The following is a 12,331-nucleotide window of genomic DNA, read 5'->3' as shown; positions in this document are numbered from 1 at the left end:
CTTACCCGTTTCACGCCATCTCTGGCTGGTCTCAAGTAGATGTTGACTTGCTATCCATTTGGCTAAAGTTAGCATTGGCCATAATGCTATTCTTTCTGCACCTCCTTTCCTACTGCCGTCATCTTCCCCCTTTTTTCCCTTCACGCCAGCTCACGCCTCCAGCTCTACTGACCTCCAATCTCAGCATTATCATCTCCTGGTACATCCTTCCTGCTCTGGTGGTTGCAGTGTTCTGAAGCTGAGTATTATCCTCTTTCCTATCTCCACCTGTTCTCGGTCTAGCTCAATAAACATACCCCTCCTAGGGTTTAAACCTCCTTGTGTGTTCCTTTCTGGCATTCTGTGACACTATACAGTTCGCTTTTCTGTAGAGGGAAATACACATCTCTCATAACAATTTCATGTCTGTATGTTAACGGATCAAAAGCAAATGTATTTTGTATGGTTGTATTTGTAGGTTTTGCAGGCATCTTCTATGATCTCTGATCTTTAGTTCTTTCCAAAGATTTTTAGTTGGATGTCAGGTAATTGGCTGGGCCATTCTAGCAGCTTTATTTTCTTTCTCTGAAACCAGTTGGGAGTTTCTTTGGCTGTGTGTATGGGATCATTGTCTTGCTGAAATGTCCTCCCTCATTTCATTTTCATCATCCTGGTAGATGACGACAGCAGATTTTTAGCAAGAATGTCTTGGTACATTTTTCCATTCATTCTTCCTTCAATTATATGGAGTTTGCCAGTACCGTATGCTGAAAAACAGCCCCACAACATAATGATCCCACCTCCAATCTTCACTGTTGGTATGGTGCTTTTGGGGTGATGTGCAGTGCCATTTGTCCTCCAAAAATAGTGTGCACTGTAGCATCCAAAGAGTTCAATTTTGGTCTCATCTGACCAGACTATATTCTTCCAGTATTTCACAGGCTTGTCCAAATGTTTTGCAGCAAACTTTAAATTCCAGGTGTTTCTGAAGCTCACCACAAGTGGTCCTTGGCTCTTGAACAACTCTTCTGGTAATTCTTTTCACTCCTGTCAGAAATCTTGCAAAGAGTACCTGGTCATGGTCGGCTTACTGTGAAATGATGTTCTTTCCAATTCCAGATTATGGCCGCAACAGTGCTCACTGGAACATTCAGAAGTTTTAGAATCCTTCTGTAACCAATGCCATCAGTATGTTTTGCAACAATCAGCTTGTGAAGGTCTTGAGAGAGCTCTTTGCTTTTACCCATCATGAGATGTTTCTTGTGTGACACCTTGGTAATAAGACACCTTTTTATAGGCCATCACTTGGGACTGAACCCAAGTTCCAGTCATGTTCCATTTCGTGAAGATTTCAGACATTCAGTGAGAAGAGGCCAACCATGCAAGTATCCTGAGGCATCAAGCTAAACCAACTTTACAACTTCATGTCAATAGCACCTTTTAGAAATGAAAATATATGTATACATTTATATACATATAAATACATATATGTGGAATCTAAAAAGACAGATAAAAAATGTAGGCATGTAGGACCTGATACCCAGAACACAGATGTGCATAAATTAAGTTAGAATGTAAAATGTAATGTGAAATGACACAGGGGAAAAAGTATTGAACACACAAAGGGAGGAGCAAAAAGGCATGGAAAGCCAAGGTGTGTGTGTGTGTCACACTTTGTACACTTGCAAAAGTCAAGGATTTTGTAGGATCAGTCAGGTGTATGATCAACCAATTATACCAAGTAGGTGCTAATGGTTATCAGTTTCAAATGTAGGTTGAAACACAATCATTAACTGAAACAAAAACAGATGTGTAGGGGCTTAAATCTAGGTGAGGAACAGCCAAACTCTGCTACTAAGGTGAGGTTGTGTTCTGTTTTAGGCCCACTGCTTTTCTCCTTATGTACTGTATGCTACCCCTTGGTGCAATTTTTGGTAAACATTGGTTTAGCTTCCACCATTATCCTGATGACACACAGCTATAGGCCTATCTACATCAGATGAGAGACACCAGCTTAAGGTTGAAGAATGTGTAAAGGACATTAGACAGTGGATGCTTACTAACTTCCTCCTGCTTAACTCTGACAAGACAGAGGTGCTTGTACTAGGACCACATGCAGCCAGAAGTAAACTTTCTGATTACAGAGTAACTCTGGATGGTCTCTCTGTTCCATCTTGTGCAGCAGTAAAAGATCTTGGTGTGATTATTAATTCTGTTCTTTCATTTGAAGCTCATGTAGATAATATCACTAGGGTAGCCTTCTTTCATCTTAGAGATATTGCTAATATTATATCACAACATGTTGCAGAAAAACTAGTTTAACTCTAGATTGGATTATTGCAATGCCTTACTGTCTGGATGTTCCAGTAGGAGCAAAAACAAACTGTAGCTGTGACCAGTTCAGTCTGTGATCTCAGGTCTGTCTTCCAGTCCTGTGATGTTTCATGGTATGCCTTCATCTCAGTTGACTTCACCAGCTATTCACAAAAATGATATGAATTATAAATATCTACTCATATGTAGTGTTGATGGGTGTACAATGTAAAATACTTTTGTTGGTGTCAAAAAAATATGCAGCAAAAAAAAGTGAAACGTGATAGCGTGTTGGTTATACATAAATGTAAATTTATAATTTATATCATAATTTCTAAAATACAGAAATGACTGCAATTAATTTTTGTGCCTTTGTATAGGAGTGTCTTTTTGAAATACAGAAAACATAAGAGCTAATAGCTATACATTATACATGCTATTATTTATTTACAGGGATTAAAAATAAATCATTGTTAATATGGGTGAGGAAAGGTTAGATAGGATAGATTAGGTTTGAGTTACACTTTTACTACTGAAGATACACCTTGTACAACCTAGGCAATATGTGTATGCAGTCTTGAGGTGAGCAGTTTTTCAGGTGCTTGCCCATTTAAGAAGTGCATAGTGTATTGTACAATAAAAAGATACTGATGTGTAAAAATTCAACAGTTCTGATCAACCAGAGAAGATATAAAGATTTATCAGGTAAAAGGTAAGAGATGTCACTTAATTTGTAGTTTTTTAAACCTTTCTACAAAGGTAACTTTATAAACAGGTGTTTACGTGTGATGGTGTTTTATAAACTCATTTAACGACATCATACCTCATGCTGAGTTTGGGGTCTCGCACTGCTGATTAAATTATGTATGTTTCAGCTTGAACAGAAAACAGTTTGCTATTAAAGCACATTAAGTTACATGTTTTATGTGCGAAGTGCTTGAGTGCTAATTTATCTAACTCCAAGTGGTTATTTTCTCCCAGAACTTCTCCACTTTTTAGTCCTGCAGTTTCTGAGAGAGAACTGTAGCAATGCCAAATTGTTCAGTCTTTTCGGGAAAGGTGTGCTTGTATACAGTATTTTGGTCCGATTCCCATTTTTCCATGGGAATGAATGGAAAATACAATGTGCTATTTTGTGCTTATTTCTATCATAAAATATAACACCTTTTTTGTGAGCTAGTCCTAGGATTATTGTCCCATCTTCACGATAGAGTTGTTGAATGACTCGTTGACTGTTAAATAAAAAGTTTTGTCCTTCCATGTTGAGATTTATGAACAGTATGGCCGTCACCTGCCAATCAAACTTAACAACTTAGTCTCATCACTGTATTTATGTAATTTATTTATTAATTATGTATTTTACTAATAATACTATTACTTTACTAATACTATTACTAGATGTAGATGTTTTTAGACTTGGCAGGCACACAAAGTAACATCCCATAACACCCCCTAACATTTTAAAATAGTCTAAGTCAGGTCAAATTTTTTATAGAGTGTATTTAATACAAAAGAGCTAAAGTGTCTTATAATAAGATATATAGTGTACACTGTTTAACTGTTAAACATATGCAATAATGTGCATAAGATGCACATTGAGAGAAAAGTCCTTGCAAAACACCTGTGCAGTTTCTTTACCTCCTCCTGCCACTCAGCTTTGGTCCTGTATCTTCTGAACTATGTCCAGTGTTGGACCGGGAATATTGGCCAGTTGTTTTTCTGTGGGAATGAGTGATTGTGTTATCTGTATGTAACACAGATCAGTTAACTGTGTATAGATGATATTCCTGATTTTCAGATCCACAGTATGGCTCGGCGTGTTGCTGTGATTGGAGGAGGAACCTCTGGATTGACCAGCATAAAGTGCTGTTTGGATGAAGGTCTTGAGCCAGTTTGCTTTGAGAGCAGCGATGACATTGGAGGACTCTGGAGGTTTAAGGTGGGGAATTAGATTTTTTCTTGTTTGTGTTGCACTGGAATAAAGTGGTGAATAAATGTCATGTGCATTCTGTAATTCATAAAAACGTGGAAATATAAGATGGTCAAAATGGCACATTTAAAGAAAGTGGTAATATATCATATATAGTGCAAGGGCTAGTGCTGTAATAATGATTAATGAACCAGTACTCACAGAAATTTGTAACAACCTGAGGGAGCACATTAAGACCTTGCGAAGAGCTAAATGTCGCCTCAGGGATAGGAAGCAACGAATGAAGGAGCGGACAGATTTCACCAAGAATCCCTTCAAATATCTCTCGAAACCTCTGGGCAATGTAAGAACAGGGCAGCTGAAAGCAACAAAGGAGGAGGTGGAGGAGCACCTTCGTCAGGTCCACAGCGATTTCAGAAGGGAGGACAGTCTGGAGGAGATGGAGCCAACAGATGAAGCCAACAGCCAACACATAAAACCAACAGAACCAGCTATCCCCTTCATAGATAAGTAACCAAATTTATACACAAGGTATATAAATATTATGAAAGGCTAAGGACATTACTATGGAAGCTAGTGAGAGTGGCATGGAAGAAGGACTTCCTCGTTAATAGTTGGCTGGTTGCTGAGGGATATTTTATTCCTAAAGAAGAAAATTCAACAGAGATCAAGCAATTCTGTACCATCTCACTCCTCAATGTCGAAGGCAAGATTTTTCTCAGGATTCTGGCAAATGATTGTGATTGGAGGAGGAACCTCTGGATTGACCAGCATAAAGTGCTGTTTAGATGAAGGTCTGGAGCCAGTGTGCTTTGAGAGCAGCGATGATATTGGAGGACTCTGGAGGTTTAAGGTGGGGAATTAGATTTTTTTTCTTGTGTTGCACTGGAATAAAGCGGTGAATAAATTTGTCATGTGCATTCTGTAATTCCTTAAAACATGGAAATATAAGATGGTCAAAATGGCACATTTAAAGAAAGTGGTAATATATCATATAGTGCAAAGGCTAGTGCTGTAGTAATGATTAATGAAGAGCATCTTGTGCAAACCTAGTATATGATCTACATTTTCAAGTTATATAGTATTATCTTTGGTAACAGGGACTGGAGTCCACATAGACTGTTTCCTGACACAGCAGATGCTGTAGCCAGATGGCACCAGAAACTGCCTTAAACACCAAATTTAGGTTTAGGTTTAGGTACATGTGCAAGCTTTTTGTCAGGATACTAGCTTTTTTTCTTAAATTCTTTTTGTTTACATTATTTAGTCTGTAGCCGAACATTGATTTCAAGTATTCAGTCATCTGATCAAGTTCAGTGAGGTCGGACGGTGATCCAATTACAGTAATACCTTGACTTACGAGTTTAATTCGTTCTGTGACCGAGCTCATAACTCAATTTGCTCATATCAAATCAAATTTCTCCATTAAAATGAATTGAAATGCTATTAATCTGTTCCAGCCCCCCAAAAACCACACCAATTTTTTTTGTTGCATGTTTTTTAAATAAGAAAAATGTACTTTATGAATAACAATGTATAACAATAATACATAATAAAAGAGAATGTAAAGAAATAAACTGGTTTTAAGTGTATTTGTTGAAGATCAGACGAAGATGCTAGCGGAGGTGGGAGGAGATTGGTGGAGGAGGGTAGCAGAGTTTTTCATTTCGTGCTCTATCACTTAACTTACTCGCTACACACTTAATACTACAATTAATTGCTAAATTTAACTTACACACTATGCTACACTTTATCGCTACTTTTTTTTTCTTTTTTTTTCACTTCACTTAATCATCTTCACTGACTTTAGCCTTTTTCGCCACACTTTCCTCGCTTTTACTTGCAGGGCATTTCAATAAAAACCTGTCCAGGGAGGTTTTTCTTCCTCCCTTTCAAAATGTTTGGAAAATAAGTGAGGCAAGTGTCGTTACACAGTGCCAACGCACAACCTGGAGAGAGAACCACGTGAACTGACCGCTCGCTTGGCGACCTAGTGGCGGGTGGCGTAAGCTCGCTCGCTCGTGACTCAGATCTCGGCTCGTATCTTAAAGCAAAAAATCGACTGAGCGACAGCTCGTATCTCGGAAAACTTGTAAGTTGAGTCACTCGTAAGTCAAGGTTTCACTGTATAGTTGTTCTAGGAAACTATTGATAAACCGCAAATACATGGCTGCAAAGCAAGCATAGTCTTTGGGGGCCTGCTTTCCAGAGTTGGCCTCAGCGTTGACCTTGCGTGACCTCCAGGGCACTGGAGACTGTGACATCTGCTTTGACAGGGAGCATGGCTTAGTTCAGCACCAGGGGCCAATGAGGTGGCACTAAGAGCTCAGCACTGGAGAAAACCACCCCATCTGCCTTGTTGTGGAAGGGTCTTGGAGCTGTGGGCTGGAGGCCACTTCATTGGCCTCTGTGCAGAGCTCTACACTGGAGGCCAGCTTGTTGGCCTCATTATGGAACAGAGCTTGGCGCTCAGTACCAAAGGCCTCCCTGTCAGCCCCTCTGAGAGGGCAGTGCTGGAGGAGGCTGCCCCGTCATCCTCCTGGCAGAGCTCTGCACTGAAGGCTACCCTGTTGGACTAATCATGGAACAGGGCTTGGAGATTAGCGATGGAGGTCACCCCATAGGCCTCGTCATGGAACAGGCCATGGTGCCCCATCAGCACCAGAATCCACCCTACTGGCCTTCACAGACAACTCAGGAGGGGGGGCTGCTAGTTTGACCTCTGGCTGAGTCAAAGGCCACCATGTTGCATCAGGCTGGACCTTGCTAGTCATATATCAAGCAAACTTCACCTTCAGCAAGAAGGGGCTTCCCATGGCAGCGAGGAGCTCTGCCCATTATACGGCTCATCCCCTTAAGTGGGACAACAGCCCACTTGGAGACTGTTGGGCTTGGGGTCTCCTGTGGTTCTGGAATATAACTGGGCCTGAAGCATGAACCTAAGGAGCAGGTCCTCATCACTCCAGAAGTGAAGCAGGAATTCCTGGAGTCAAGTGTTCAGTGTGTTACTCTGCACTCCAGAGTTATTGTCAGACAATAACAGGGACAGAAGCAGGCAAAAGGGCACAGGCAAAAAAAAAAGGTAAAAGCCTATGGTCCGTACAAGGTGCAGAGTTACGGAGACTAGGCTAGGTCAAAGTCAGGAATACAGGAAAAGGACAAATGCTGGAATATCTCTCACAGGCTTGCTAAACGGATCATATACTATGCAATGAGGACAACACACCACACAAAAGGGTTTAAACATGTACATGAATCAAGAATGAAACTGAAAAAGGGAAGCTTAAGCATGAAACTTCAGGGAAACAGAAAATGACAAGAATGGGGTGGAGATTTGATTTGATGGTTTGTAAGACTAATGATTCTAGAATGCACACACAGTTCTCAGAGGGTCTCACAGATTATCTAAGTGAAAGTCTACAGTAATTAATGCTTTGTCTAAAACACAAGGAGGTTGTAAGGACTCGCCGGATGTGGAAGGATTAGAATCCATATGTGGCAGTTTATTATATCCGGCAGGCAGAAAATCGTAAACACAGTGGAAGGCAAAAAGGGTCAAAACCGGAAAGCAAACACGATAGAGAGAGAACCAGAACAAAGACAAAATCCAAAAACGCTAAACCAGGTAAACAGGCACAGATCATATACAGAAGAACCATGCAGGCAATATAATCAAGACTTGGCCTGAGACACTAGGAAACGATGCTTCGCATTGGACTGACTGAAGCACACTGTGTTAAAAGCTCTAAAACCGGAAACCGCTTGCACACAGTCAATACTCGGGCGAGGGCTCCCTCTGGCGGTTCGGGGCTGTAGGCACCATGACAGAGGTTTGAGATTCTTTGTGACTTTGCCCATTTAATTTCAGAATATAGTCCTGGGGGTCTGTAAATATTGTGATTAGTGGAATTAACTAATATAATCTATGCTAAGAAGTGGTCATACTTTAGAAGTGAAAATATCGGCAGCCTTTATGTTGTACACATCAAGTGGCACACTTATAACCTCTGTAAAAAAAAAAAAAAGTATTCTTTTGTATTTGTATTTTAGAGTTGCTGTGCTTCTTTGCATTTGCAGGAGACCCCAGAGGCTGAACGCTCCAGCATATACCGGTCACTGGTTGTAAATACCTCAAAAGAGATGATGTGCTTTAGTGATTTCCCCATGCCAGCACACTATCCGAACTACATGCACCACTCCATGATGCTGAAATATTTACGGCTGTATGCCGAGCACTTTGACCTGCTCAAGTACATTCGTTTCCAGGTTATCAAGTTATTTCTTCATTTTCTTTTTTATATGTTTGAGGTTAATACGCATATGCAGAACCTAATGTTTGTATGTTTCAGACAACAGTGCTCAGTGTGAGACAGAGGCATGACTTCTCTGACGCAGGTCAGTGGGAGGTGGTAACTGAGAACAGAGATGGACACAGAGGAACACAGGTGTTTGATGCGGTGCTTGTGTGTTCAGGGAGTTTCACGCACCCTGTTACACCCCTCTCAGCATTTCCTGGTATAATCATGCTACCATTCTTCAAACCTGTAAAGCACATAGACATCAAAGTCAGTCTCATTTTGAGCCATTTCTGTTCTTCTTTATCCTTTCTTTCTGCTTTAGGAATAGACACATTTCCTGGGAAGTGCTTTCACAGCTGGGAATATAAGAATCCACATTTATTCCATAGGAAGAAGGTGGTGGTTATTGGCACTGGTAACTCTGGTGGAGACATTGCTGTGGAGATCAGCAGAGTGGCAGAAAAAGTAAGCACACTCTGATCAACACACACTACAAGAAACTGGTTAAAACTATCCACAGACAAAATTTTTTTTTGATTAGCCAAAACATTAAGATGAAAAAAGATTGTTACATTGAACATTCTCATAATAATGCAAACCATTATGGACAGACAGCTGGGCTGGAGCATCTCTTAAATTCCAAGGCTTATAGAATGTTTCTGGTCAGCAGTAGTGAGTACCTACTGACAGCGATCTAAGGAGGGACAATCTACAAACGGCCCAGGGAGCCAGCGTTAAAAGGGCAACAATGTTTTAATGCGTTAGTGTCACATGCGTATGGGGCTGCCTAGTCACAGAGACCAGACAGAATGCTCATGCTACCCTCTGTCCTCAGTCAAAAGCAGATAGAATGTGTATGAAAGTTAGAAGCAATGGAAGGAGCAATAGAAGAATGTGGTCTCATCTGAGTCCCATTTCCTTTCACATAATCTAAACATCCCCATTTACCTGGGGAAGTGATGGCACCAGGATGCACTATGAGATGAAAAGAAGCTGGCAGAGCCCATATGATCAGAGAAACCCTGGGTCCAAGCACTCATCTGGACATCATGTGGGTGATCAACAGCATGTTTCTCTTAATGTTTTGGCCTATCTGTTTACTTCTAGAAGTATGTTAGGACTTTTCTTATATTGTACCTACAAATGCAACCATTCCAGATTTAATTTAACATTTTGTTTCCTGTATATTTTTTACCTCAAAGACTTTTCTGAGCATGCGTGAAGGAACATGGGTTGTGGGCCGTATGTCTACTGGTGGTCTGCCTTTGGACATGAACTTAATTACACGTCTGAACGCCCTTCTGCTGAAAGTGTTTCCTCAAGCTCTGCTCAACTGGGCAGTGGAGAGATCTTACAATCAGAAATATAACCACAGGCTGTATGGACTGCAGCCCAGACACAGGTGCAGTGGAACAAAACTAAATAAAAATTAAGTAAAGCATTCCTTTAATGGCATCTTGCTCATCTATTCTCTTGTAGGATACTCAGCCAACATCCCACCATTAATGATGACCTACCAGGACGCATCCTTCAGGGGGCTCTGCAAGTGAAACCAAATGTGCGAGAGTTCAGAGGCTCGACCGTTATATTTGATAATGAGGCAGTTGAAGGGATAGATGCAGTTGTTTTCTGTACAGGATACAAGGCAAGCTTCCCATTCTTACTCCCCTCACAGAACAGCGACCCTGTGGGGAAAGTGAGCCTCTACAAGAGAGTCTTCCCTCTGTCCCTAGAACGCCCCACACTTGCCTTTATAGGATTAATCTACGCACAGGGACCCATAATGCCTATAATGGAAATGCAGGCACGATGGGCCACTCGAGTCTTTGCAGGTATTACAGAGCAGGAAGAAAATGTAATAAAACACTGCCAAAAGATGGCAGTATTCTTAAAAATCAACTTCAATTAATGCAGATGCTTTATCATCTCAGCCTTTAGCATAATTACCTGTGAATATAGTGGGGCAGTGGTCATGTAGCTGCTTCTTACTGTTTGGAAACAAGAACAATGACTTATGGAGGTCACTGGCTAGTAATAGTGCCAAATTGTTTATAAGTACTTAGCAGATAGACTGATAGCTTGAGTGAGAAAATTAATTTATTAATTAATACATTGTTAGTCAGTTATTAGTAATATATTCATAATGTTTGTGACTCCTGAATGTCTGGAAAAAGACAAAAGATCTTAAAACATGTTAATTTTTTCCCTCAAGGTTTAAACCAACTTCCTCCTGTATCAGTAATGCACAAGATCACAGAGAAAGACTGGAAGGCAAATATGAAAAGGTGAATTGGTGTTTTTATCTACATGTATCTCTATATTTTAAGATGTTTGTTGTCTCATCTATTTCTCATTTTCTTTTTTCCCTGCCTTTTAATATTTCATAGATACTCTTGTCCACAGAAAGCTGCTCTCGAGGTGGACTATATCCCTTACTTGGATTCCATCGCACAGGAAATCGGTGTGCGTCCCAATCTCTTGTGGTTGTTCTTGACTGATCCTGGTTTGTGGTTTAGAGTTTTGTTCGGTCCCTGCACACCGTACCAGTTTCGGCTGATTGGGCCGGGTCGCTGGGATGGAGCTCGTCAGGCCATCCTCACCCAGTGGGACCGTGTAACCCAGCCATTCAAGACACGCCCCATTCCAGAGAACAAAATTTCTACAGTACTCTACTGGCTGGGTCTGGCAGGAGGGGTGATGCTGATTTTTGCTCTCATCGACTTGCAGAAGAGAAATAAATCTTTTTTTCATTATATAGTTTGACCTTCATAGCATAGTGTGCTCTAGACATTTGCATTAACTACAATGAGTTCTACTCAGTAATTGTCACTTGAAAATGGTAATTCTCCACAAATAAAAATCCTGTGAATGATTTAGTAAGCTGTAGCGAGACCACATGTTGAATTGAGGACTGGACTTGGACTCATCATTTTAAAACATCCCAATTGCTGGTCTTATACCAATATCAACACAGTTAATTGGTTTATCACCAAAATAAGGACTGGACTGATAAAATCTGCATAACAGACTACAGTAATATTATATGTACAAAGTGGTCTACTGTATTAACAGATCTTATATAAAAAGACCAGTAAGTGTAAAAACAAGGTAGATGTATCTACAAAAGTGGCAGGTATTATCTGTCAACTGCATAACTACAACAAAATATCCACTGTTGTGTTTCCAAAAATTGTGAGCCATACATTTTATTTGAACTGTTTTAGTGATTTAAAAAATATTTTAATGTTGTTTTTGATGAAAAGCTAGTAAAATGGAAAAATGGTCAGCTTACACTTTGGCCTTGTCACTATACAGTACACCAGTGCCCTCTTACACAAAGTGCACATTATCACAGCAGACTTATCAGATGCACATGTTATAAAAATCAGACATCTGACAAGCATTGATTCAGAGAAAATCTAAATGAAAGGGCGCTCTGGCAGTATACAAGCAAGAATTACATAAAAGTAAAAGAAGAAAGGAATATGCAATAAGGGCTTGGGTTAAAAACAGACCATATTAAAGGTAACTGAAAGATCAAGGTATGTTTTATAATTAATAACCATGTCTCCTGAGCAGAGTTTGTTGTTATACATGCAGTACGTATAGGGACTCAGAAAACAGTCTTGGGTCAGCCTTTTTCTGTTCTTCCAAAGACAAAATGATTGTTTAAAATTCAGTGTCATCAGTTCAGCTGTTAAATTTAAACATTGTGTACATAGACTCTTAGTCTTCATAGACTCTTCAGCATACTCTAACTTAGGATTCTAGTGCAAGCTTAATCACAATTTAACAAGTGACATCAAATCAA

The 12,331-nt window shown here is 40.2% G+C and overlaps 1 protein-coding gene across 5 annotated transcripts; it reads left to right on the top strand.

The window, feature by feature from the left end:
* Positions 1-2,845: 2,845 nt before the first annotated feature.
* Positions 2,846-11,932, top strand: LOC131345652 (flavin-containing monooxygenase 5-like). Of its 5 annotated transcripts, none has more exons than XM_058378639.1 (9): positions 2,846-3,004; positions 4,091-4,231; positions 8,300-8,488; positions 8,572-8,737; positions 8,843-8,985; positions 9,723-9,922; positions 10,000-10,352; positions 10,733-10,805; positions 10,908-11,927. In XM_058378639.1, the coding sequence occupies exons 2-9, from the start codon at positions 4,100-4,102 to the stop codon at positions 11,281-11,283; spliced, it is 1,632 nt and encodes a 543-aa protein (XP_058234622.1). In that variant the 5' UTR covers positions 2,846-3,004; positions 4,091-4,099; the 3' UTR covers positions 11,284-11,927. The 5 variants fall into 5 exon arrangements, with proteins under 5 accessions (XP_058234622.1, XP_058234625.1, XP_058234623.1 ...); XM_058378642.1 differs by having other exon boundaries at positions 2,860-3,004; positions 4,071-4,231; positions 10,908-11,929; XM_058378640.1 differs by having other exon boundaries at positions 2,861-2,997; positions 10,908-11,928.
* The last annotated feature ends 399 nt before the right edge of the window (positions 11,933-12,331 follow it).

This window comes from Hemibagrus wyckioides, linkage group LG25 (genome assembly GCF_019097595.1).
Source record: "Hemibagrus wyckioides isolate EC202008001 linkage group LG25, SWU_Hwy_1.0, whole genome shotgun sequence".
NCBI lineage: Eukaryota > Metazoa > Chordata > Actinopteri > Siluriformes > Bagridae > Hemibagrus > Hemibagrus wyckioides.
Note: the sequence above shows the minus strand (reverse complement) of the source record. Positions and strands in the feature narration are given on the sequence as shown.

Coding starts and splice junctions, on each gene's coding strand:
- LOC131345652 (XM_058378638.1), top strand. CDS start 4,920: ATGTCGAAGGCAAGATTTTTCTCAGGATTCTGGCAAATGATTGTGATT. Junction 8,986..9,722: donor TCAGCAGAGTGGCAGAAAAA/GTAAGCACACTC, acceptor TTTACCTCAAAG/ACTTTTCTGAGCATGCGTGA. Junction 9,923..9,999: donor GGACTGCAGCCCAGACACAG/GTGCAGTGGAAC, acceptor ATTCTCTTGTAG/GATACTCAGCCAACATCCCA.